We start from the raw sequence: 27,394 nt of genomic DNA, 5'->3' as shown, positions 1-27,394 counted from the left end.
GAGAGGTGTCTGGGCCAAACAGGAGCAGCTCAGTTTTGTCCCCGTTTAGTTTTAGTTTGTGCTTCAACATCCAGTCCGATATATGTTTCAGCCCAACTTGGAGAGAGGAAGAGGGGAGGTTTTTATTAGTGGAAAGGGAGTAGATGACTTGAGTGTCATCAGCGTAGGAATAAATTGTGAGGCCAGCCTGCTCCGCCAGGAAAGCAAGAGGCCTCACGTACAGGTTAAAGAAAAGGGGACTAAGGATAGACCCCTGGGGAACACCGTGTGAGGAAGGGAGAATAGATGAAACAGATGTGGAAGAAAAAACTTAAAACGTGCGGTCAGAAAGAAAATTAGCAATCCAGGCCAGGGCGGTGCCACCGACACCGACTGCCTCCAGGGTGGACAGTAAGATGGAGTGGGAGACGGTGTCAAAAGCGGCACTCAAGTCAAGCAGGATGAGTGCCACCGTCTCACCATTATCCACTTGGCGCCTGATGGTTTCTGATATGCCAAGGAGAGTTGTTTCCGTGGAGAAGCCAGCCCTGAACCCGGATTGAGAACCATGAAGAAAATTGGTGGATTCAACAAAAGAGTTAAGCAAAGAATTAACATGTTTTTCCAGAATCTTGGAAAAGCAAGAAAGCAAAGAAATAGGGCGAAAATTGGAAGGATTATTGGGGTCTGCATTGGCCTTTTTTAGTAGAGGTACCACCATTGCGTGCTTCCATTCATTTGGAACAATCGCTTCTGTTAGGGAAGCGTTCAGGACATCCAAAATAATGTGGAGTAGGGCTGGGTCAAGGGAGCTCAGAACTTGAGGGGGCAAAGGGTCAAGGGGGGAGCCAGATTTGATGTCCTGGAGATACTTTTTTAGAAGCGCGGGGGAGATAGGATCCCAAGCGTGAAGTGCAGTGGTGGTGAGCAAAGAGCAAGGAGTAATAACCGAGGGAGAGTTACAAGGGTCTTGGGCAGCGTAAGTTGAAGGGGCAGAAGTAGAATTAAAGATGGCATAGATTTTCTCAATTTTATCACGAAAAAAATTAGCCAGAGAGTTACACTGGGCTGTGTCTAGACAGGGATCCTTAGGGACAGAGGAAGCACCTGAAAGCTCCTTGACTATTTTGAAGAGGGCTTTGGGTCTATTATGAGCTGTAAGTATGGTGCTGTTGGCAAAGTTAGCTCTAGCGGTGTCACATGCCGCATGGTAGGTTCTGAGAGCGGACTTGTATTTTGCTTTGTGCTCAGGGTTATAATTTGAGCGCCAAATCCGTTCCAATTTTTTGCAGTTGGATTTATCAAGGCGAAGGGAGTCGTTAAACCAGGGTGCCGGGGGGTGATGAACTTGAGATTTGTTTTTTTGGATAGGGAGGCAGGAATCCAAAGCAGTGGTTAACCATGATTTAACAGCAGGTAGCTCTTTGATAGTCATCTTAGAAACCAAAGGTTTGGAATTGGCAAGGAGAGAATTAAATTTATTTAGATCCAGACGTTTCCAGTTCCTGCTAGCTTTGTGAGGAGGGTCTGGCCTAAAGGAAGCAGCTTTATACGTTTTAATCGAAAAATTAACAACAAAATGATCTGACCAGAGAACGGGGGTAGAGGATTGATATGAGATGCCAGTTAAGTTGGAAATAATGGGATCTAAAAGATTACCGGCCTTATGAGTAGGGTCGGAATTAAGAAGGTGTAAGTCTAAGGCTTCAAGATCCTGTATAAGGCGTTTAGCAGTGGCACAAGAAACATAATTAAAATGGATATTTAAATCCCCAACAATAGTGAAGTTGGTAGATTGTGCTAAAAAAGGGGCAATAAGTTCAGGAAATGACGCAGCCCAGCAACTAGCTGAGCCAGGCGGGCGGTAAATCAGGGAGCCGGATAGGGTAAACTGAGGAGAGAGAGTTAACTTAAATAAACCTGCTTCACAGTTTGGAAAGTCAAGGTCTTCCCATTTACAAGAGAATTCTCTCTTGAAGATGATAGCAATTCCCCCGCCATCTTTAAGTGCTCGATTTCGTCCCACATAGGTGTAATCATTGGGAAGAGCCATGGCGATATCGGGGCCAGAGCTATCATTTAGCCAAGTTTCGGTGACAAACATGGCAGCAGGATTAGCTGTCACCAATAGGTCGAAAATATCTCTCGTGTTTAGAGAGCGACCGACAGTTAATGCTGATGAAGTTCAAAGCAGACCCACACTTCATTAAAAGTGATGGTGCCCACACCATGTTTAGAATAGAGCTCATAAGTAGGAGTTCCAACCGGAGGAACTGGACAAGAGTCCTCCAGTCGGGAGTCCCTATCGCAACCAAAACAACACAATTTCCTAAACTTACTGAAACCAGGCATTGTTATTTCACTGGCTCCTGTACAAACAACAAGGGGTTAATGAAAATGAAACAGCACAAACGTACTTACGATTATTGTAATAATTGAATCAAAGAACCCAAAAACAAAGGCGTGGGCGCTACCCACCAGTACTTAACAAAATGTCTTCTTACGCCAACAGAGGTCCGTCTAATGTCTCGCAATACCAGTCATCACCAAAAGGGACCAAGGCAGGACGGCAGTCAGGGCGGCAGTCACCAGTAGCCGTTGGAAAGGAGAAGCCACACATCAAAAGACCATTGTTCCACTTTTCGACATACAGGGGTCGCTGGTGTGGGGGCGCCTACTCTGGAATTTTCCTACAGGGCTCCTCACGATCCTTGGGCTCAACCGCTACCTCTGAAGCCTCCCCACGTTGGGCTGCCAATTGAAGAACCAAGCCTTGGGCCTGGCGGCACAGGGCATGCCTGAAATCTTCGAGTTCATCTGCCTAGTTGCACAGAGACACGGAATACTCTGTTGGCGTAGAAAACCAAGTTTATTAGCTGCAGCTAAGCACAGTTGTCCAAGAAGTACACCAAGTAGGTTCTCAGGAGACTGCCACTTTACTCCGTGGTTCACAGTCTTTTATAGCCAAAATACATCTGTACAAACATACAATTAAAGCACAAAGTTTTAGCCAATCAGAAGAGTTCGAAAACAAGGTGTTGTGCAACCAGAATGCTCTCTGCTTGCATGTTGTGTGTTATCCAGCCCCCAGAGTTAATCAATACTGGTACCCATGGTTCAGTGTTGCAATGGCAGGACATGTCTGTATGCTTCAAAAGAAAGGTTGTGAAATAGAAAAACACAGGGAGAGAATAGCGAAGGCCAAAAGATAAGATACGGCAAGAGAAGAATACTAAAGGCTAACAGATAGTTGATACAGGGATTAGGTAGTCCAGACAAGGATTAGTTAGGCCGGCTAGTAGCTGAGATTGGTTTCAAAACAAGGACGGAGGGGGTTTTTGACGCGTTGCAGTCCAAAGGGCAGAGACACTTCGTTCATCGAGCAGCCTGTGTAAAGGCAACACAAAATGGCGGCGAATGTAAGATAGAGTCGAAATTAAAGAACCTCAGGACCAGTTTCGGGAGCTGTCTCGGGAGACCTGTGCAGCTCTGACACACTGTCGCCACTTGCTTGGACAAAGACTGACTACTGTCCAACTTAATGCCAAGGCTTTTTACTGCTGGCACAGTACCGTGAAGGGAGCCGAACTCCAAGTGCTAACAACTATCCATCCAAGAGTTCCTCTTTGTTGTGATTGCCAGCACTTCGGTCTTGTCTGGATTAATCTTCAAAGAGTTGGCTGTCATCCAGATCACAGAGAATCTCAAGATATTTTACACGTACAACTGTGACTGTATGGAACTCTCAATCCACAAGACCAGCTGAGTGTCATCTGCATAGTTGAACAATTTACAGTACAGCTGTGTTAGTGCTGCAGTCAACGGATGTATATAAATGTTGAACAACAATATCGATAACACAGATTCCTGAGGGACCCCTCAGGTTAACACCCTTGCATTGGAGACATGACCACCCAACTGTATGCTCCGTGAATGGTCATTCAGGAACTACAAAATCCACAGGAGTGCAGACCCTGTAATCCCGCAGTCCATTAACCAGACGATGAGCAATTGATGGGCCATCATTTCATATGCTGCCGTAATGTCTAGCAAAATCATGCAGAAGATCTAGTCTTATCTGCTGCCAACAGAAGTTCATCCAGTATAGAGAGCATCACCAGCTCAGTACTATGATGGGCCCGAAAGCCTGATTGGTAGGAGTGGAGCAGTTGCTGGTCCCCCACAAATTTTGTGAGGATCTTAGTTACATGCTGTTCCAGACTTTTAGCTGGAAACAGCAGCAAAGACACTGGGAGGTAGTTCTTTAAATTTTTACGATCTGCCCCGCCTTCTTTAACAGCGGGCTAACCAGAGCCTACTTAAACCTTGGTGGAACTATGCCAGAGAGGCGTTTAGAAGAGACAGAAGCTCACCCACGTAACTGAGAAGGCTGCTCTGACCACCTCGGGTGGACAAGGGTCCTCCAGTGAACCAGATTTAACAGTCATCCAAAATGAGGCCAGTGTCTCCAAGTCCAATAATAAAAGTGCACATAACTGCAAGCCCTGATAAGGAGATACATCCACCTGTACCAGCGAGCAAAGGACACAGCGGGGTGTTCCGTATTTCATTCTGGATATCCCTGATCTTGTTTGTAAGAAAGTCCAGCATCCGATTACAGTCCTCTGGATCCGCCACCGGAGCTTTATGGACACTTTTAATTTGGACCTATTTTGTGTTAACTGCTACGTTCATTTACCCAGAACTTCAATAACAATCAGTCCACAATCCATACCTGTGGGAGTTGTGATTTATCAGGCAAGATGCAAAACACTTCAACACCTCATTAGATGTAGTAAGCGCTAAATCAATACAATTACAATCAATTTCATAACTTTTAGGCATTTAGGACATGAAAGCTCCATGAATTCTAAGGACAGAGATCTCAAGAAAGGCATCTAGTTTACAGTCCAGCATTAGATAACCAGCTAGGACCCAGCCCATCATTCTAGGACCGAAAAGAAAACTGTTAATCATTTCAACTAAGAAATTGCATTCAACCTAATTACACACTTTAAAAATAAACTTACACCTAACATGACTTTTTGTGTGCATTGAATGACCTGTAATACAAAATACCTGAATGAATGATCAAGTCATTTTATTATGGTCTAGCTTGAAAGTGCAGCTGTTGACAGACAATTATGTGAGCATCACTAGAAAGGGGCTTTGGCTCCGCCTATGTGTTGGGAGCCAGGAGTACATCTTTTGATTGGGCAGACATTTTGGGCTTCCTTAAAAAAGTGCTTGCCCTCCACACAGCTGTGATCATTTTGTTTATTTATCCAGCTACCTGAGCTTGAATTTTTAGGTGCACACACATGACATTGTAAAACTATTAAAGTGTCTTGGATAACTAGATAATGTATGATGTTTTCTCTGGCAGAAGTACAGATGGGAAGAGGGTAATCATTAACCTACATGGATTTTAATGTCTGGCTTGATCGTGCAACTGTCACCTGACCCTTTAGTCTACATCAACATTATGCTACAGTTCTTTATTTTTCCTCTCTGGGTCGCTGGCAGATATGGTCCCAGTCAGCACTAACCTCCAGCCATGCCTCGCAAAATCGAAGAGATCAAAGACTTCCTGCTGACAGCCAGGAGAAAAGATGCTAAATCTGTGTAAATCAAGAAGAACAAGGACAATGTGATGTTCAAGGTGTGCTGCTGCAAGTACTTGTACACACTGGTCATCACAGACAAGAAAAAGGCAGAGAGGCTGAAGCAGTCCCTGCCTCCCGGATTGGCAGTGAAGGAGTTGAAGTAATCCGGACGTGTGAAGAAATCCAGTTGTTAAAATAAACCACAAAATTCTCAAAACAAAAAAAACAGTTATTTGCTGCCACACAAATATGCATTAATTCCCATGATATATACTTGTAATGCTTCCCATTACCATACAACATTTACTTTAAAGCCAGACCTATTGGCATTGCCAATGCTTGTTTTTCCCAATGTAACTTCTGACACTATTTTCCAACTTTTAATACAGGAATGAAATACCTTGTAGTCCCTTTCTCCCTTTTTGCTATTATCGGACACATTTCATGTACCTCCATGAGTTATCATGAAAAATAGGCGCAAATTATTTGTGTGCCTGGTTTTGCACTTGCTCCCACTTAACCCCTTCCCTGCTCATGACGAGCTCAGCTCGTCATGAAGTACACTGGTCGTGTGCTTATGACGAGCTGAGCTCGTCATGAACAATGGAAATCTGTAGAGTTCAGCACCGTGCTGGAATTGCTGTAGCAGTCAAGGTGTTAAAGTTGAGTGCAGAAGGTTGTTACTTCTAGTTTGCCCAACTAGTTCCTGGATTATTCCTGGACTTTGCTTTGTCGGCCATTCAATGGCCAAAAATATGGTGGTTGGACCTTCGCCTTTAAATTAATGATCTTTTAGCGTTATTGTATTATGCTACTAATTCCAGCTGCATCCCAGCCTCCTCTGGCAGTCCCACAGAATGAGCTCACCCCATTCAACTGTAGAGGCAACGATACCATGTGGACTTTTCACTCCACCTTGCTATGCGGAGACTTGGCAGGGCCAATTGTACTGTGTGGAATTTTGACTCCACTTTATCTTGAGAAGGCTCGGCAGAGTCAATAGTAATATGTAGAGTTGGTATTGCTTTGAGGATCCTTGGCAGAGTCCATGGCATGTAGAGTTGGTATTGCCTTGAGAGTCCTTGGCAGAGTCAATGGTACTATGTGGAGTTTGTATTGCTTTGAGGGTCCTTGGCAGAGTCAATGGTACTATGTGGAGTTTGTATTGCTTTGAGGGTCCTTGGAAGAGTCAATGGTACTATGTGGAGTTTGTATTGCTTTGAGGGTCCTTGGCAGAGTCAATGGTACTATGTGGAGTTTGTATTGCTTTGAGTATCATTGGCAGAGTCTATGGTACTAGGTGGAGTTCGTATTGCTTTGAGTCTCCTTTGCAGAGTCATTAGCATTATGTAGAGTTGGTATTGCTTTGAGGATCATTGGCAGAGCCAATGGTACTATGTGGAGTTAGCTTTGCTTTGAGGATCCTTGGCAGAGTCAATAGCATTATGTAGAGTTGGTATTGATTTGAGGATCCTTGGCAGAGCCAATGGTACTATGTGGAGTTGGAATTGCTTAGAGTATCCTTGGCAGAGTTAATGATACTATGTGGAGTTGGTATTGCTTTGAGGATCCTTGGCAGAGTTAATGGTACTATGTGGAGTTGGTATTGCTTTCAGGATCCTTGGCAGAGTCCATGGCATGTAGAGTTGGTATTGCCTTGAGAGTCCTTGGCAGAGTTAATGATACTATGTGGAGTTGGTATTGCTTTGAGGATCCTTGGCAGAGTCAATAGTAATATGTAGAGTTGGTATTGCTTTGAGGATCCTTGGCAGAGTCCATGGCATGTAGAGTTGGTATTGCCTTGAGAGTCCTTGGCAGAGTCAATGGTACTATGTGGAGTTTGTATTGCTTTGAGGATCCTTGGCAGAGTTAATGGTACTATGTGGAGTTGGTATTGCTTTGAGGATCCTTGGCAGAGTCAGTGGTACTATGTGGAGTTTGTATTGCTTTGAGGGTCCTTGGCAGAGTCAATGGTACTATGTGGAGTTTGTATTGCTTTGAGTATCATTGGCAGAGTCTATGGTACTAGGTGGAGTTCGTATTGCTTTGAGTCTCCTTTGCAGAGTCATTAGCATTATGTAGAGTTGGTATTGCTTTGAGGATCATTGGCAGAGCCAATGGTACTATGTGGAGTTAGCTTTGCTTTGAGGATCCTTGGCAGAGTCAATAGCATTATGTAGAGTTGGTATTGATTTGAGGATCCTTGGCAGAGCCAATGGTACTATGTGGAGTTGGAATTGCTTAGAGTATCCTTGGCAGAGTTAATGATACTATGTGGAGTTGGTATTGCTTTGAGGATCCTTGGCAGAGTTAATGGTACTATGTGGAGTTGGTATTGCTTTGAGGATCCTTGGCAGAGTCAATGGTACTAGGTGGAGTTCGTATTGCTTTGAGTCTCCTTGGCAGAGTCAATAGCATTATGGAGAGTTGTTATGGCCTTGAGGATCCTCGGCAGAGTCAATGGTACTATGTGGAGTTGGTATTGCTTTGAGGATCCTTGGCAGAGTTAATGGTACTATGTGGAGTTGGTATTGCTTTCAGGATCCTTGGCAGAGTCAATGGTACTATGTGGAGTTGGTATTGCTTTGAGGATCATTGGCAGAGTTAATGGTACTATGTGGAGTTTGTATTGCTTTGAGTCTCCTTGGCAGAGTCAATGGTACTATGTGGAGTTTGTATTACTTTGAGGGTCCTTGGCAGAGTCAATAGCATTATGTAGAGTTGGTATTGCTTTGGGGATCCTTGTCAGAGTCAATGGTACTATGTGGATTTGGTATTGCTTTGAGGATCCTTGGCAGAGTCAATGGTACTAGGTGGAGTTCGTATTGCTTTGAGTCTCCTTGGCAGAGTCAATAGCATTATGTGGAGTTGGTATTGCTTTGGGGATCCTTGTCAGAGTCAATGGTACTATGTGGAGTTTGTATTGCTTTGAGGGTCCTTGGCAGAGTCAATGGTACTTTGTGGAGTTTGTTTTGCTCTGAGGGTCCTTGGCAGAGTCAATGGTACTATGTGGAGTTTGCATTGCTTTGAGGATCCTTGGCAGAGTCAATAGTACTATGTGGAGTGTGTATTGCTTTGAGGAACCTTGGCAGAGTCAATGGCATGTAGAGTTGGTATTGCTTTGAGGATCCTTGGCAGAGTCAATGGCATGTAGAGTTGGTATTGCTTTGAGGATCCTTGGCAGAGTCAATGGCATGTAGAGTTCATATTGCTTTGAGGATCCTTGGCAGAGTCAATGGCATGTAGAGTTGGTATTGCTTTGAGGAACCTTGGCAGAGTCAATGGCATGTAGAGTTCATATTGCTTTGAGGATCCTTGGCAGAGTCAATGGCATGTAGAGTTGGTATTGCTTTGAGGATCCTTGGCAGAGTCAATGGCATGTAGAGTTGGTATTGCTTTGAGGAACCTTGGCAGAGTCAATGGCATGTAGAGTTCATATTGCTTTGAGGATCCTTGGCAGAGTCAATGGCATGTAGAGTTGGTATTGCTTTGAGGATCCTTGGCAGAGTCAATGGCATGTAGAGTTGGTATTGCTTTGAGGATCCTTGGCAGAGTCAATGGCATGTAGAGTTCATATTGCTTTGAGGATCCTTGGCAGAGTCAATGGCATGTAGAGTTGGTATTGCTTTGAGGATCCTTGGCAGAGTCAATGGCATGTAGAGTTGGTATTGCTTTGAGGAACCTTGGCAGAGTCAATGGCATGTAGAGTTGGTATTGCTTTGAGGAACCTTGGCAGAGTCAATGGCATGTAGAGTTCATATTGCTTTGAGGATCCTTGGCAGAGTCAATGGCATGTAGAGTTGGTATTGCTTTGAGGATCCTTGGCAGAGTCAATGGCATGTAGAGTTGGTATTGCTTTGAGGATCCTTGGCAGAGTCAATGGCATGTAGAGTTGGTATTGCTTTGGGGATCTTTGAAAGAGTCAATGGTACTATGTGGAGTTGGTATTGCTTTGAGGATCTTTGGCAGAGTCAATAGCATTATGTAGAATTCTTATTGCTTTATGGATCCTTGGCAGAGCCAATGGTACTGTGTGGAGTTTTCACTCCACTATGCCTCGAGGAGGCCCACCCAGAGTGCGATTACCAGCCTTTCTCTTTGCTGGAGCCGGTCGTGATGCAGTCGATCACTCATGCTCAGAGACCCAGCGTGCCATTAGCAGTAAGTTAGCCGGACACTCCAGGCCTCAGCTAATCCTAATGCTGTGAGGTTTTGGTACAGGTCACGTGCAAACAGTTTGGGGCCACCCTGGAGCTCAACAGGTTCAGAAGTAGTCAGATTGATGATACTCACATATTATGTGCTGGGGGGTGCAGATTCTTAGGGAATTCTGAAGTTTACACCTGCCCTGATGGAATCAGAGTCTATGCGCTATATATGTGCAACGAGTTAGCAGCACTCCCCAAAGTCCCAACTTTCCTATGATGCAATTATGCCCAGTGCTGAGTGTGTGCTGGTGGCTAGCAGGGCCACTATTGAGGGCAGATCGGCTGGTTCTCGTGCAGGTTTCTGATGTCACAGATCCCCTACCGGGTAGGTGCCCTAAGTTAGCTGTGCACCCGACCGTAATGCATTCAAATTTCTGATGCTCAAAGGATCTGGGCTGAGTGTGCGCTTTGGGTTAACAGTGCAGTGGTGGCCGCAACTGGCACTGATGCAGCCAGAGCTCTGATTTATTTATTTATTTATTTACACACTTTCTAAAGCGCGCTACCACCTGACAGGCATCTTGGCGCTAGTAACTCAGAGACCATATCAACACAGGAAGGGGGCTAATTCAAGTTTCAAGTTTCAATACTTTATTCGACAGCATTGTCATAAAAGCATTTTTTCCCTATTCTAAACAGAAATAAATACTACGCTAAGTTTAAGATCAACATAAAATACACATTAAATTCAATCAAATACAATAAATGCTGGCGAATTCTTTCAGCTTAAAAAAAATTCATACATAAAAAATCAGAGTCACAGTACCTAGTTCATGATAAGTGGGATTGATCTTAAAATTAGATATTTTTCCATCATGTATAATTAATTGCAGTTAAAGTGCGCGTGCAAATTATCCAGGCCCATCCCAAGTATTTGGCTAAGGCGATTGCAAGACTGGGAGCACAATTTGATCTTAATATTCTTAGTGCTTCTAGATATTTCCTTATACCCAAATTCCTGCAAACCGGTTTTAGCCATCTACTTCTTGGGGCAGCATATAGTGGGCAAGCGAACAAAAAATGTGGGATGTCCTCAACGTGTACCTTGCAGTAACAACATGTATTTACATTGCCTGGAGACCATTTAAAAGTAAAAGCATTTAAAGGTAGGGAGCCAACTCTGAACTGGAAATACAACTTTCTATCCAGGGGTTTTGTGATCAAATCCCAGTACTGTTCACATTTAGGGATTATTTTAGACTCCAAGTACTGGGATGCCAACATAGACGGTTGATTGGAAATTAAAACAGAATCATGTACCATGTCCCAGTACATTTTTTTCAGTGACGCCTTTGATGGAAAGGCGGAGGGATCAGTGGTAGTCCATAGGTGGTCTAAGTGCAATTTTTGAAGCAAGTTCCTGATTTGTTTTAGCCAGGTTATTTTATGGAACCGATCAGAGCTGATAATGTCCTTAAGAGCAGATGCATAATGACCCAGTTCAGGAGTGGTCTTTATGCGCCTCCAATATAAAAGTGGGCGCAATCGCGCCATGTCCTCGATCTTTTTCCTCCCAAGGTCGTATAGGAGCGGAATCAATGGAGTACTCTGCGGGACACCAACCAACCGGCGAAGAAATTTATTTTTTGCAGTAGCCAAGACGCTCAGATTGGTAAAGCCCCATAGCTCTGATCCATAAAGACAGGCGCCCAGCACCTTCATACTATAAATCTCCATTATAGGCTGAATAGGTTTTGTTAATGAGGATTTATATTTCTGTGCTATGGCCCCGGCCAACTGATGGAACTTTAAGACCACAGAGTCCATATGAGATTTCCAATTCATACTACCCTGCAATGAAATACCAAGGTAGGTGAAAGCGTTCACTTCTTCCAAAGAGGACCCATTAAAATGTCTTTTTCCCTTAAATTGCTTAGCAGGATTCAAATTCATAAACTTGGTCTTTGTAGTATTTAACTCCAATGCCCGAATCCGACAGAAATCTCCAAATGCATCAATTGTCTTTTGTAATCCACTTGGGGTCCGCGAGACCAGTAGAGTGTCATCAGCAAACATTAATACTGGAACCCGCTCCCCATCTAGCATTGGGGCATCTGTTGGGGATTTCTTTAAAAAGTCTACTACGCCGTTAATGTAAAGAGAAAATATGGCGGGGGCCAGGACGCATCCCTGTCTTACCCCACGCTCCATGGGGAAAGAGTCTGTGACGTCCCCCTGTGCACCCCACCTAATCCTAGCGTAGTTGTTTTCGTGCATGCGCACGAGCAAGGTCAATAACTCTGGGTTGATTCCAAGTTCACTTAAAACAATCCATAGTTTTTGTCGGGGTACTAAGTCAAATGCTGACTTCAAGTCAACAAAAACAGCATATAATGGGCCATTTGTCAAGGTCACGTTTTTCCAGTAAAGAGTTAAAAAATGGAATACCTGGTCGACGGGGCTAGTTAGGGGTCGGAAGCCAGCTTGGTACGGGGAAAGGATATCCTTATCATCTATCCAGGCTTGTATTTTGTTTTGTATCATTCTACCCATCAGTTTTTGAGCTGAATCGATAAGGCTGATGGGCCTATAATTACTTGGTAAAGCCTTATCCCCTTTTTTAAAAACTGGGATAATCTCCGCACCCTTCCATGATGCTGGTATCATTGCTCCTTGTGCGATAGAATTCGCAAGCCATACAAAATATTGGCACCAGCTAACCCGGTCAGATAAAAATACATCTGCCGGTATTCCATCAATTCCTGGCGCCCTACCTCTAGTCACCCCGTCCAATGCTACATTTACATCTTTCAATGAGAATATTCCATGGCTAAAAAATACCATTCTGGGAAACGAATGGGATAGCGAGGTCAAATTGTCCGCATATTGTGGTTTAAAAAAATCCACCCATGCTTCCTTTGCTACATGATTTTTTGGACACTCAGCAATTCCCCCCCTACCCCATTTTAAAATAGCCCAAAACTCTTTCTGCTGTTTAGCTGCACAGGCTTTTTTAAGATATAACCATTGGTTTTCGTCCCACAACCTTTTTGCCTTAGCTTGAGCTTTTCTATAATCATCCCTGGCCTTTAACACTCCTTCTTTAGACCTCAACGCTAGGCTGAGGTTCTGCCGTGCTTTTCTACAAGAATGATCATACCACCCTCACTTTCTCTGGGGGCCAGCACCCTTCCCCTGCTGAACTTTTTTTAAGAAAAACCCCTGTAAAATCGCAAAAAACTTAGGATGTGACTCTTCAATTAATTTGTTAACATTTGATTCGTTACAATGAGCCTGCAATCTGCTGACCTCTTTACTGACAACCTCCAGTAAGTCCTGCATATCCCCAGGCTTATCCATCAATGATGCCCATTTAATGTGACGGAGATTGTTAGTTGGAATGACATCTAGCGGCATAAGGCCCATTTCCTGGTTAGGTGAACTTTCTCCTTGGTCCAGGTTAAAGAGCAAGCACAATGGGTTGTGGTCGCTCTCTAATCTAGATGTCACTTTCATATCTGTTATCTTGTGCCAATCTCTAACATCTACAAGGATGTAGTCTATCCGACTACTTGATCTTGTATTGTCAAAGGTATGCACACCCTGGAGGTCTGAGGGAGTGCGACCATTTACTGCCCTCAACCCCCTAGCCAAGCACAAACTCTTCACCTGTATTGCCACCTCAGTCCATTTCTTTACCACAGGTAAATCCAATTGAGAGACTCCCCATTTAGTATCTTCAGCTAGGGACATTTCATTATCCTCGTGACCTAGTGGTTCGAATGTAGTATTCATATCTCCCCCCACTAGGATGGTGGTGTGTGTTGGGAGATTCTCTAAGTCATTATCTAATGCTACTACCACCTCAGAGGCTTTACCCCCTTGAGTTCCCCTGGCATAGATGTTGTAGAGGGCCATCACATGGCCATCGGCCCATGTTATCACAATTGGGAGTAAATCACAGTTGTTAACGGGCCTCGCTTTAATAGTACATTTTAAAGATTGGCGTACCCATGTGATTAGACCCCCTGAGGGCCGCCCTTTTGGATTCTTTTTCGGGGGGCAAAAAAATTTAGAAAGCCCAGCCGATAAACAGGGGTCACTTGCCAGGTTTCCTGGAACATAATTACGTCATGGCTGTCAACAAATTCACCCCATTCAGGAGACTCTAATTTGTGGTGGATTCCCGCCAGATTCCAGGAAAGAAATTTAAGACCTGTCTTCGGCTGGCTGACCCTCCCTAGTAATGGTGTTACATGCGGGGAGTGGATCAAAATAGGTGGGGGGCTAGTTTCCCCGCTACATTCAATAGTGCATGGAGTCGGTGTCAATTGCCCCACAATACAAGAAGATTCCCCACTAGAACTAAGTGTCCTATCATTGCTAAGGTTTGTTGCAGTAAGCTTCATAGCGACCCCTATACCCCTCTCTTGAATCCCTGTTGTGTTATCCTTTACTATAGTCATCCGCCCTTTCAGTCAATCACACTCGTTGAGGCCAGAAAGGGCAGAGAATCTATTCTCCATCGGTATGCCCCAATTGCTTCTCATACTGAGGGGTCTATCTTTTTTTAGTACAGGATTCCATTTTGTTTTAAGCACTGTGGGATTTAGGGTATTCCCTTTTTTTGCATAGAAAAAATCTAGCGTTAACGGGACTATTTCTGTGGATCTGAGCTGGGGGGGATATATGTTTGCTAGGATGTTTGGCAGCACTTCGGGATCAGTGAGGTGTAACACCACGCAATCCCCTTTAAATTTTTTGGTACCACCCCCGATCCATTCTACTCTTCTAGCTTTCACAACTTCATGTGCCAGCTGGTCCATACCTCCCGGGGTGAAGGCCATGTTCCTTGATAACCAGTGGAGTGATTTATTTATCAGGGAAGGAGTATTCTCAACTTGCCCTGATTCTAAGAGGGGAACATTTGCCAAGACCAATATCAGGGGAGATGCCTCCACAATTAGTTCTACGGGCCCCTTCTCTATATTGGAATCTGTCATTCTGTCCCTTTGGTTTAGCCCTTCAGATTCACCACTGTGAATATCTAATCCCCTAGAACCCCCCCCCCCCTCCCCCCTGTGTCAGTAGTCAACATGGGGATAAGGGGAATATTTTCCAATAATTCTAACCTGGAGTCAGTTTGTGTATTTTTTGATTCGACTCTAAGTGTTTTCTGCTTGGGAATATTTGCTGCTTCTTCTAGTGATTTTTGCAGAAGGCCCCCCAGTCTATTCACCTCTTCCGTGAGGTGATCTATTTTACTTAGGAGAGGTTTAGTAATAATTTTAATTTTACTATCTAGGGCGTTTAGCAGTTTCTTAAATTGTTCTTCGTCCAAGAGTAACTTCCCTCCAGAGATTCCCCTTATTTCTTCACCAATGTTTTCCAATGGGGATGCATCAGGGCGTTTTTTACTTGAGCGAAGCCCGCCCCGTTTGGATAGACTCTTCTCCCCCCCTCTTAACAGCTCTTGGAGCTGGTACCGGTGCTGGGGGCTCCTCTTCTAGCAGTATTATTTCTTCGTCGGGTATGCTCTCAGAGGCTGAGTCTGCAATAGCTACTAGTAGCTGGGTTAATGGATTATTCTCAGGTGTCTGAAATACCTCATTGCTAATGTCAAAGGCAGGTGTGGGTAGAGGCGTATTATCAAGTGGCAGTTCAGGTGAAAGGCTCAACCCCAGTGAGGATCTCCTGTCATTGTTAATTTTTGCAACCTTCTGGACCATGTAATTATCAATGGTGTTAACCGCTATAATCGATTTTGCTTTGGACATGGTGAAAGTCAACGTAGAGAATAACGGCAAAATATAGTCATACGATACCAGAAAACAGGATGGCTTTTCAGCAATTGCAGCTTCAATATAAGTACAAAAAACTTACAGGAAATTATTTGGGCAGAGTTTTGGGCCCTGTCCCTGTCTCTTCCTGCCGATGAGGGCCGTAGAGGGCCCGCCCTTTGCCCGGGCTTAGCCCCGGGCGTCCCGCGAAGCGGGGCGCAGCGCTGCTTTTGTGCGCCTCCTGGCGCTGGCGCGGTGTCACAGAGCGCGCTGGCGCGGTGTCACAGAGCGCGCCGCCGCGTAGGCAGCCGGGAATTGGAGTCCCGGAGCGGCGGCGCAGTCTCTCAGCATTAGAATGACTCCTGGCGGTGGCGGCGTGCACTCGAGTGGATGGCAGCCCCTGTGTGACTCCTGGCGGTCGCGGCGTCTATCAGGTAAGTGGCGGCTTTCCTCTGCTCGTTTCCCCCACTCCGCCGGGCGCAGCGCTGCTTTTGTGCGCCTCCTGGCGCTGGCGCGGTGTCACAGAGCGCGCCGCCGCGTAGGCAGCTGGGAATTGTAGTCCCGGAGCGGCGGCGCGGTTTCTCAGCGTTAGAATGACTCCTGGCGGTGGCGGCGTGCACTCGAGTGGATGGCAGCCCCTGTGTGACTCCTGGCAGTGGCGGCGTCTATCAGGTAAGTGGCGGCTTTCCTCTGCTCGTTTCCCCCACTCCGCCGGGCGCAGCGCTGCTTTTGTGCGCCTCCTGGCGCTGGCGCAGTGTCACAGAGCGCGCCACCGCGTAGGCAGCCGGGAATTGTAGTCCCGGAGCGGCGGCGCGGTTTCTCAGCGTTAGAATGACTCCTGGCGGTGGCGGCGAGCACTCGAGTGGATGGCAGCCCCTGTGTGACTCCTGGCGGTGGCGGCGTCTATCAGGTAAGTGGCGGCTTTCCTCTGCTCGTTTCGCTAATTCACAGGCCTAGTTCTTAAGGAAAAGCCAAGTTTTAAGGTTCTTTCTTTCTGAACGCGAGGAGATCCTTGTGTTGCTGCAGTTCAAGAGGTAAAGCGTTCCACAGCCTGGCCGCAGCCACCCCAAATGATCTGCCCCCTGCTCTAACTTTATTGAAGCGTGGTACTTTTATTAACATTCCTCTCGAGGAGCGGAGCAATCTGCCCGGAACGTACCACTCAAACTTTTGCTGGAAAGAGATAGGTCCTCTTCCATGCAGGGCTTTAAATACTAGACACAGCGATTTAAATGTAATTCTCTGTCAGGGGGAGCCAGGGCAGCTCCGTCAGTGCTCCAGAGGCAGAGGACCTCCTTGACCAGCCTAATACCAATTTAGCAGCGGCAAATTGTACCCGCTGTAACCTGTCTAGCAGACATTGAGGGGACTCAAGGAGCAGAGCATTACAATAGTCCACCCGACTAAGGATCGTGCTTCGTGCTATCAGGGCGCGGGCTTGATGGGGTAAGAGAGGAAAAACCTTCCTCAGAGAGCGAATAATCGCCAGGCAGCAGTTCACCACCTTCCCCACATGCGCCTCCAAGGAGAGGTTACAATCAAATGTTACTCCCAGGTTCTGTATGCAGGGTGAGTGCAGTGAGTTAGAGATACAGCACTGGCAATCCCTTAGGGCAGCATCCCGAACCATTGTTTCTAGCCCCCTGTGCTCCTCTGTACAGTGGGCCTGATTTAGAATTTAGCAGACAGAGTGAAGGAAGACAGGGTGGAGCAGGCCTTTGCTGCCAAATTTAGAGATGTCCCAAGTGTGTCCTGATGGTGTTATATGAGTGAGAAGGGCAAGACTGGTGATCCGCTGGCCCTGATGCAGTCAAAATGCTGGTGCTGACAGATCCTGTGTGAAGGGTGTGTGCAGTTAGATGCGGCGCAGCACTGGGTCACAGTTTGTCCTGATAGTTTTGTTTGCTTTCTTGGTGTGTGAAGTGGAGCCCAGAGGGGCCACACCTTGCTGCAGTAGATGCTTGGTGCTCGCAGGTCCTGTTTTTTGGTGTATGCAGTAAAGCTGCAGGGCACCGCAGTGGCCCCTTTGGTCCTGATGCAGTATGAGCTTTCTTATGCTCACAGTCTCTGCGGGCAGGGTGTGTTCAATGAGTTAACGACACAGTCTTGGTGCAAGGTTTGTCCTGTACTGGGTGTATGCATTGGTGCCCGAGAGGGGGCTCAACAGGGCTGGTCCTGATGCAGTAAGATTTCTGATGCTCACGGATCCTGTGTGCAGGGATGAGCAGTGAGTTAGGAGAACACCACTAGGGTCACATTTCTGAAGCTCAAAGGGTCTGAGCCAGTGCGTGCATCGAGTTAGCAGTAAACTTTGGGCCACAAGTGGTCCTGATGCAGTCGGAAACCTGGTTCTTATAGACCCTGTGTACAAAGTGTGTGCAGAAAGATAGCGGCACAGCTCCAGGTCACAATTTGTCATGATAGTGTTATATTCTGTGCTGGTGTGTGCAGTGGGGCCCATAGTGGACACACCTGGGCTGGCCCTCATACAGTCAGATTTGTGGTGCGCACAAATCCTCTTTGTAGGGTGTGTGTAGTAAGGTAGCAGGGCATCACTGTGCCTCCATCGGCTCTGATGCAGTCAAATTGTTGATGCTGACAGATCCTGTGTGCAGGGTGCATGCAGTTAGATGGTGGTGTGGTAGCCCTGTGTCTCATTTGTTGCCTGATAGTGTTATATTCAGTGCTGGGTGTGTGCAGTGGGGCTCACGGGACTGGTCCTGGTGTAGTCAGATGTCCGATTCTCACGCGTCCCGTGTGCAAGGTGTGTGTTGTGAGTTAGCTTCATAGGCCTCGTTTGCCTCTCGTCATGATGGTGGTGTATTCTTTGCCCTAGAATGGGGCATACCTTGATGCTGTCAAATTTATGTTGCTCCCAGGTCCTGTGTGCAGAGTTTTGGGAGGGCAGAACTTGGGCTCCGTTGATCCTTATGCGACAGGTCCTGTATGCAGGGTGTGTGCTGTGCGTTAGGAGCACACCACTGGGGCTTCCCCGATCCTTACTGATGCGGGCGGATTGCTTATGCTCACAGATTCTCTGTGAAGTTGTTTGCTGTGACTTAGTGGCATCCCCGGGCCACAGTTTGCCCTGATAGTGTTATATTCTGCGCTGGCTGTGTGCATCAGGGCCCACAGGGAACACGCCTCGGCTGGTGGTGATGCAGTCAGATTGCTGATGCGCACAGGTCCCGTGTGCGGGGTGTGTGCAGTGAGGCAGCAGAGCCCACTCTGGCTCCGTCGGCCCTGATGCAGACGGATTGCTGATGCTGAGATCCCGTGGGCTGGGCTTGCACAGTGGGCTGGGTTTGTGCGGTGCGGGCTCGGCAGTCAGTCAGTGCGCGCCCGTGGACGATGCTGACAGGACCTGCCCCGTCTATTCGCCTCCTGCTCGCCTGCAGAGAAGCCGCGGAGTTGCATGTCGCTTTCCAACTCCAGTGTGTTCCTGCTGAATGAGGTAAAGGCGAGTGTCTGAGCGAGCCCTCGCCCCCTGCTCTGAGGCTAACTACTCCGTCCCTACTCTTGGCACGCGAAACTCTCTCCCCTCCTGGTGATGTTGCATGGGCGGGTGACGCCCAAAATCTGGGGTCAAGATCAGACAAAGGTCAAGGGCTTCCCTTGAGGAGGCGGGCGGGTCTAGGGGTTGGACCCTCCTTCCTGGAAGTGGTGGGGGGCGGAAGTGGGAGACACCAGGGACTTGGCGCGAGGCAGGATGGCGCGTGCTCCTGGAAGAAAGTCTCCGCGCGCGTTAATGAAGCACTTACTGCGTCACGTGGACACTTGAAATTATAACGGCGACAAAACGCCTTGGTGCAATTTAACAGTGGCGCCCAAGCAGGTGTGATTTTTGCACCTAATTAAGACTGGTGCTAAGTAGCAGAGAAAATGTTTAGCACCCGTATTATCGAACAGCTTATGGAAACTACGAGCCAGTGGTAAATGTCTGTGCTAACACGGGGCAGCGCGCGGCTCCTCAAGGGTTTAAATGCTGTCTGAGTGACCGTACTTGGGCCTTACTTACAGGCCCCTTGTGCCGCCGGCGGGTACCTTTAATAAGGTAAACAAAAAAAAGTGACGCACTGGCGGCACATGGGGCTTGTAAATAAGCCCCTTGTTTGGTTTCTTTAGAAGGGGGTGTGCCCGGTGTGGGCATTGAGGGTGGATTCCAGATGTGCAGCACCATATTGTGGGCTGCAGAGGGGATTGTACGGTGGCAGGAGGACGCCCTTCCTCGCTGCCCTGTCCCGGTGTTACAGTATGTGCTCGGGGCGCTGTCCCCCAGGAGCCGGCGCCATTGGGCCGGGCGTAGGCTCTTAGTTACATGGTGCGCCACTTGTTAGGAAATGTGGCCCAGAATCTCCAGTCCTTGGTGTGAGTTGCGGTGGAGGTGCCCCTGCCCCACCCCCTCACACCGCAGAGTGGATTCGGGCTTGGGCCCCCCTCACCATTGGGCACACGCATGGACCCCTATTCTCAAGAGTGCAAGCTTATGTCCTCAAAACGGAAATAGAGTTTCTACTCCTGCCGCAATGTCCCAGATTGAGCCTCTGACATCTACACTTCGCTCGCTGTCCCAAAAAAGAACTCCCTTTCCTACTCACTCACTGTCCCCGGTGAAGCTCTCACGTCTATTCCTCACTCACTGTCCCAGATAGAGCTCTCCCAGGTACCGCTCTGACATCTAGTTCTCACTCACTGTCCCAAAAAAGAACTCCCTCTCCTCCATGCTTTCAGCCCAGGTAGACCCCTGACATCTTCTCTTCACTCACTGCCACCCAGAGGGTCTGCTCCCCTGCTCCTCACTCCTCGTCGCAGATAGAGCCCTGGCATCTTCTCCTCACTCCAAGCCCCGAAAGAGAACTCACTCTCCAAGTCAGTCGCTGTAGAGCAGCTCTGCCGACACCTCACTCACTGTCCAAGAAGAAAACTTGGGCTACTACTCCTCAGTCACCGTCCCAGCAATGAACACAAGCTCGTATACCTATTCCACTGCCCCGAAAGAGAACTCTGGCTCCTGACCTCACTCACTTACTGCTTCACAGCCCAGTTAAAGGCGTCTACCTTTTTCCCTACTAATGTAGAGCAGAGTTCCTCACCTACACTTCATTTACTGTCCAGTAGCAGAACTCGGCTCTTATGCCTTACTTACTGCCCAAGAGCTAGGCTGAGGCTCCTACATTCTGCTCACAGCTCCGCAGTAGAACCTGGGCGCCTACATCTCATTCACTGCCCTGGAGCAGAGTTCCACACCTCCTCACTCACCCCCTTTGCCCAGCGCAGAATTCATGCTTCTGTTGCTCACTCACAGTCCCAGAAGATCACTGCAGCTCCCACGACTTACTGCCACAGCTATAACTAGGGCAGTGGCTGCTTGCTCACTCCCTGTGTGTGCTGGAAGACAAGTGCCACTACTATTCCTCAGTCACTGCCCGATTAGAAGCCTGGCTCCTGATCCTTACTCTGGGCCCCTGAGCAGAGTTCAAACTCCGTTCTTCGCTCTTTATTTCGGTCAGACCGTGGGCTGCCACTTCTTACTTGCTGTAGGCTTGCCTTACGTTTTTTAAGGGTCCAGGTAAAAAATAATCTGTGGGGCCCACTTCATACGATTATGTCTGGTGGCACGAGCACCTGACTCAAAGTATGAAGAAACAAGCATTTACAATGCAATGGTTTTGCCTTTGTTAAAGTTAGAGCGATTGGCATTGCTCTTGACATTATTTTTATTTATGGGTTTTTTTAACATAAATAAATGGCATTGAATTGACCCCTTGTAACCGAATATGAAACTGGGTTAGTGGCAGAACAGTCACCTGAGAGGGGCTGCAGCAGGGGAGGTGATTGGGAGAGGGGTTGAGGGGAGATGGGTGGGTGGGGTGAACATGCAAAAACTAGAGGTGGGCTAGAAGGTTCGACCCAGATGCCCTGTTCTGGTTCGGCTCGAGGTCCTCTGGCAGTCTCGAGCCAAAAGCAAGCAGAGCCGAGAAGCAGGTGCTACTGCTGGGTGGAGAAACTAAGAAGAGAGGGCGAAAGGCAGAGCAAAGGAGCCTCAGTGAAGCATTCTAGAGCCAAAGAGAGAGAGAGAGTGCGGAAGAGAAAGAGACAAAAAGAGAGACAGAGGAGGAGGGAGAAAACAAGGGGGCGAAAAGAGAGAGTAGCAGACTAAGGAGAGAGAAACTGACAGAGCGAAGGATGGAAAGAGCAAGGAAGAGAAAGACAAAAAGAGAGACAGAGGAGGAGGGAGATCACGAGGGGGGCGAAAAGAGAGAGTAGCAGACTAAGGAGCGAGAAACTGGCTGAGCGAAGGATGGAAAGAGCAAGGAAGAGAGACAAAAAGAGAGACAGAGGAGGAGGGAGATAACGAGGGGGGCGAAAAGAGAGAGTAGCAGACTAAGGAGAGAGAAAGTGACAGAGAGCGAAGGATGGAAAGAGCAAGGAAGAGAAAGACAAAAAGAGAGACAGAGAGGAGGGAGATAACGAGGGGGCGGAGAGAGAAAGTGACAGAGAGCGAAGGATGGAAAGAGCAAGGAAGAGAAAGAGACAAAAGAAGAGACCGAGGAGGTAGAAAACGAAGGAGGGGTGAAAAGAGAGAGAAACGGACCGAGGAGGGAGAAACTGACAGAGAGCGAAGGATGGAAAGAGCAAGGAAGAGAAAGCCGAGGCAGAGAGCGAGATGGAGCGAGGGTGATGGCTTAGCTCGTTTTGGCTGCTAGAGCCAGGCCCCTTACCCAAGTCTTCTCTGGCCTGCCCACTGTTACCAACGACTCGTAAAGGCCTCAAAATCACAACGTAGTTTGTGTACACAAACACTTTGTATGAGTCTTTCCACTATAAAAACGCATTTAAATGTGATCATAAAGTTAATGTTTCCACAGCAGGAGTGTCATTTTTGTAACCAGGGGGTTTCTGGGAGCTATGTGTGGACAAATGACATCAAGTGAGATGAGTGAGTGTCTGTAATCCTAGGCTGGTTTGTGCAAAACACAATCAGTTGTCACTACTCCAACATGATGCACCTCAAACGATCCGATCCGAGTGCGTGTGCAATCACGTGTACATGTGACTTGTTACTGAGTGCACCACGGGTGGATGGATGTGCGGTGCTCCTGCTTGCACCATTGAAAGACGTGAGTTGTTACTATGTGCACGACGGGTGGCTGTGCGGTGCTCTTGCGTGCAGACTGTTACTGAATGCACCACGGGTGGATGGATGTGCGGTGCTCCTGCTTGCACCATTGAAAGACGTGAGTTGTTACTATGTGCACGACGGGTGGCTGTGCGGTGCTCTTGAGTGCAGACTGTTACTGAGTGCACCACGGGTGGATGGATGTGCGGTGCTCCTGCTTGCACCATTGAAAGACGTGAGCTGTTACTATGTGCACGACGGGTGGCTGTGCGGTGCTCTTGCGTGCACCGTGGCAGACTGTTACTGAGTGCACCACGGGCTGGCGTGACTGCTACTGAGAGGACCAATGGCCGGGCAGAGATGAAGTGTCACTGAGTGCACCCAGGTATGTGTGCGGTGCTCTAGAGAGCACGACGGGTAGACGTGAGCTGTAGAGGTGTTCATCCCAGGTGGACGTGAAGTTTTCTTTTACTCACCACGGGCAGATATGATGTATTTTAATGATCCCTAGCTACACCACGAGTAAACATGAGGTGTTGTAGTGTTTGCAAGACCAGACTTACCTCGCTCCCAGTGTAGACACAAATGTAGTTGAACCGTTATCACCGCACAGACGGGTAAACAAGGCAGGGACAGGAGCTGTCTAACGGATTCCCGCCTGGCCCCAAAACTATAACCCTGCAATTAATGTACCTCCTTTGAAATAAGTCGCGCGGCTGTTGCACGGGGTGTGTTCACCTGGTTCGTGCATCCGCACTCAGAGGCGACGCGGTGCCCCTGTGTGCACTACCTGCTAAGCCCCCGTGCCTTCAAAGACAGCCCCCGTGTGGAGTCAATGGAGAGAAACAATCGCCGCACTAATTAACATTCCTGATACCGCGCTCCGCGCGCCTGTCACGACAGATTCTGCGATATCACGTGATTGGTGATTTTATAGGGACGGTATGGGGTCTTCTTGAAGGCATGAAAAGGCAGCTCTCTCAGACCTCATTAACTGGCCAGCTCCTTCTCTCACGCTCAATTAGACCTCAAAAGGCCCCATTTGTCCAATTTGCACACTTGGTTACAGAGAAGAGGATGGGGGCTTTGCTTATGGGACACTTGCCTGGGCCGGAATGAATGCAGGACACCCCTCTAGCTCGCTTTGGTGTGACTGCTGCCGGGGGTGTGTCCGGACTGTTCCTCTGGATGGGGGGGGCGCTCACATGACCCGTCCCCCTCCCTCCACTCAAAGGCTGATAATCTCCTCAGCTCTCTTATCTCAGCCTCTTTCATAAGTCGAGAAGGGAGGCACCGCGCCTCCTCTTAAAGGGACCGGCCGGGTGAAATACGGAGCCGTTGACAATCATCCACCCATCTGCAAACAGCAAGGAACTGCTGAAATGGGCGTTTCAGTGAGCGAGGACAATGAAACATACACAAAAGTAATAACCACACAAAAGAAACAAAGGCCCGGACTGCCGAGCGCCCAGAAACCAGGGGGAGTGTAAGTGATGCTTTCCGCACTGATTCTGCCCCAGCCCTGCTGGCCACTCCCCTTTTAGAGACTCACCCCACCTTTTTTTTATCTCAACAAAGTCGTGTATAGTAAAAACCATTTTAAACGAGTAAAAGTTCCTCTTAATAACACGAGTCATAGTCATATGCAGTAAAGCGCCACATGGTGGCGCTTTAAGGTAACATATCTAACAGTCACTTATGGAGTGCATTCTTTTACTAGTGGGCGGCATGTTCTAGGGAGAAGAAAAGGCAATACACTTTCCGCTGTGAACGGACGAACGAGCTCCAGAAAAAAAATGTTTTTCGGCGCTTCTTGCAAGAAATAAGATATCGAGGGATACATGCTGGAAACAATCATACTTCACGCAACTGCTGTTCAGCCCGACAGTTATCCTCCTGTGAGATGGCTGAGGGTTTCAGATGAAATGCGGAGAGCACCAACTAAACCGAGGCAGCGGTAGGGGGGGCGGGAACGGGGCACAGGAAGGCGGGTGCCGGCAATGCCGGCTGTTCATCGAGAGGGACGGAGAAGAGCGCGCAGAGCGAGAAGCGCCGAGAGGGAGAGACCAGGGGGAGGGGAGTCTGCGGGGATCGGGCCTGCCCTACAGTGCCGGCAATGCCGGACCAGACACGGGGGCGTTCCCGGCGTCCCATGACGTCGGCAAAAGCCAAAGAATGTCGGGAACGCCCCCGTGTCTGGTCCGGCATTGACGGACAGGCCCCTCGTCCAATGGCAAGGCTCCGTTTACGGAGCCAGCCAATCAAGGACGAGGGCCGAACCAAGCCACCCTACGGTTCTCAACAGGATTTCGCCTGCGCCGAAAAGATGCGCAGAGCGCATCTTCGGCGAGGCAAAACCTAAAAACTCATCCTAGATTTTATACAGCATCTGCTGCCCTCTAGTGGTACTTTGAGCTCCCTCATTAATAATACAAAAATTATGTCCCACCTTTATAAGTCTATAATTAGATTTTGAAGCAGGTGACCCTGGAAACAAGTGGGGCCGGATGGATTATGCCACCCTGACTCTCCCCTGTGATGGCCCTGCCCTACTACAATCTTCATTCAGCACTCGCACACCAGAGCCTGTGTTAATAGGAAATAACTCACTTTGCAGAGCTATGCTTTGCCCCTACCTTCCACTCAATGCCCAAGAGCAAAGTGTGTCCTCCTCCTTCCTACACGTGTCTCTGAGCAGAGCGCCGACTCCTCACTCCCTGTAAAAGAGCCGGCTCTAGGCATGTGCAAGCTGTGCACCTGCACAGGGCCACCAAACCCCAGGGGCCACCACGCCAATATATATCCTTAATATATTAATCCTCTGAGGATGGATACATATTTGCGTGGTGGCCCCTGGCAGGGATTTGGCGGCCTCCAGCTCTGCTCCACTTCTAAACTCCCTGACCCCCTCCCCTCTTTACTGGCCTCCGAGCTCCGCCCCGCCCGGACCCCCTCTTCCGGGCCCCCTACCTACGCCCCCTGCCCATGGCCACCATGCCCTGCCTCCGACCCCTCATTCACCAAGGAGCAGACCTCAGTATCACTGCTCCAAAGCAGAGCTGAATTCCTACTCTTCACCCATCTGTACACAGAGACGGGGCCTGTCCCCGTTGAGAGCCGCTCAAAGGCTGAGACTACCTCGATGGGCAGCCGGCCAGGCAGGCACCTGCTTTCACCTGAGGAGAGACGCTGTCCTCACCAGCCCTCGAGGAGGCCAGAGAGTGAGGTTAGGATGTAACTCACTCAGGAGCAGAACAGAGCTTAGTTCCGCCCTCCTTCTAGTGACGGGCTCTATAAAATCTGCAGAAGGTGCGAGGCAGGCCAGGGGCGGAGGCACAAGCAGCCAGCATTCCTCCAGGAGCTCCCCAGGTATGTGTTTATCCGCGCAAGAGTGTTATACTGAGCGCTTACCCTGTGCTCGTGAAGACTAGCTTTGTAGCTCATCCGCAGGGAGATTGATCATAGGTCCAAAGTATTCAGATCCATGTCACATCTTTAGGATATACACATAAGAGAAAGGTACACACAACTAATCGTAGGGGGAAACACGTAACATAGTAAATACAAGTGGGAACCCTGAACATCTGACGTGGGTCTGGCCTTCGTATACTTGCCGAGGAGGACACCGCCGGTTTAATGCAGCCTCTCGCAATGGGATACAGCCCGAATGGTCTAGACCTGGCATGGTGCCGCTACAGCACAGAGAAGCTCCGGTTTCACCATTAGGCGCTCTCGTCCTTAATACCCCCATCGGTGCCACTTTGACTGCATTAGACGAAACCCTACCCTTCCAAACAACGCTCTCTCAAGGTCACACATGTATATATACGTTTCCTGGGAGAAACAATGCTAACGCCGGGACACTTCTTTCTAAAATAGCTGCTACGCTCTACAAGCGGTCTCACTCATTCATTCATTCATAAATTCGTTCGTTAGTTAGGTCGTCCGTCCATCAATCAATCCATTCATTCATTCCTTTCATTCAGTCATTCTAATTCCACGCAGCCGCCTCTTTCCTCCGCTTCTCGCACCAGCAAACTATAGCGAGCTGACCTAGGTGCTCTCTGGCGGGGAGGAGTCAAAGGACACACCTGAGGCCCGAATTTTTCAGTAAGAGCAGTGGTGCCGCCAAATTATGACCCCCGGCTCCGCAGAATGTGACGAGGGTCACCCATATTTCACCGGCATTCATTAGCCTTGGGCTGAATAGGGCCCGTTTCACAGAAACGAAGCATTACAGGAAATTAGGTAAATCAATCACAGAACGTTTTTAAAAACGAATACGATCTAAATGAAAACACTGATCGATCCAGGAGGCTTCAATAACTAAAATACATCCGCATTCCTCCTTACACCCATCTGTAAATCTTTTTTTTTTCTCGAAAAGTGCTGCTGTGCTGTTCAAACGGGAGGGAACATACAAATGACATTCATTAAATGCTGTGATGTGGAGTCACAAATATTACAGCTTCAGCCCGGATATTTAAAGTTAGCTCATGCTGCAAGATTTTCAAAGAACATGAAAACTGGATACATCTGGGACTGACTAGCCCTCGAAGAAAACTGCGTTTCCTCCTCCATAGCTGCTTGGCAAAGTACAAGAGTCTGATTAAATCTGAAATATTTCACTGACTCATTCGACCATATCATGTTTATTCCATTAGTTAGCGACTCCAAGGGGATTCCTACATCCATCAAGGCTTTTCCAAATTAGATTATATTAGAAGAGTCATATACTAGTAGCACTGGAATTTTATCTTT

At 48.0% G+C, this 27,394-nt stretch overlaps 1 protein-coding gene and 1 pseudogene across 1 annotated transcript in view; both read left to right on the top strand.

Moving 5' to 3' along the window:
- Positions 1-5,536: 5,536 nt before the first annotated feature.
- Positions 5,537-5,749, top strand: LOC147748743 (large ribosomal subunit protein eL38 pseudogene; annotated as a pseudogene).
- A 13,110-nt stretch (positions 5,750-18,859) lies between these two features.
- CACNB3 (calcium voltage-gated channel auxiliary subunit beta 3) overlaps positions 18,860-27,394 on the top strand; it is a 289,239-nt gene continuing 280,704 nt past the window's right edge. The window contains exon 1 of the mRNA XM_086963740.1: positions 18,860-18,967. Within this exon, the coding sequence (XP_086819866.1) occupies positions 18,929-18,967 (39 nt within the window). The 5' untranslated portion in view covers positions 18,860-18,928. The remainder of the gene's footprint in view (positions 18,968-27,394) is intronic.

Source organism: Lissotriton vulgaris, chromosome 1_1 (genome assembly GCF_964263255.1).
Source record: "Lissotriton vulgaris chromosome 1_1, aLisVul1.2, whole genome shotgun sequence".
Classification (NCBI taxonomy): domain Eukaryota; kingdom Metazoa; phylum Chordata; class Amphibia; order Caudata; family Salamandridae; genus Lissotriton; species Lissotriton vulgaris.
The sequence above is the reverse complement of the archived record's forward strand: the minus strand, read 5'-3'. Positions and strand labels throughout refer to the sequence as shown.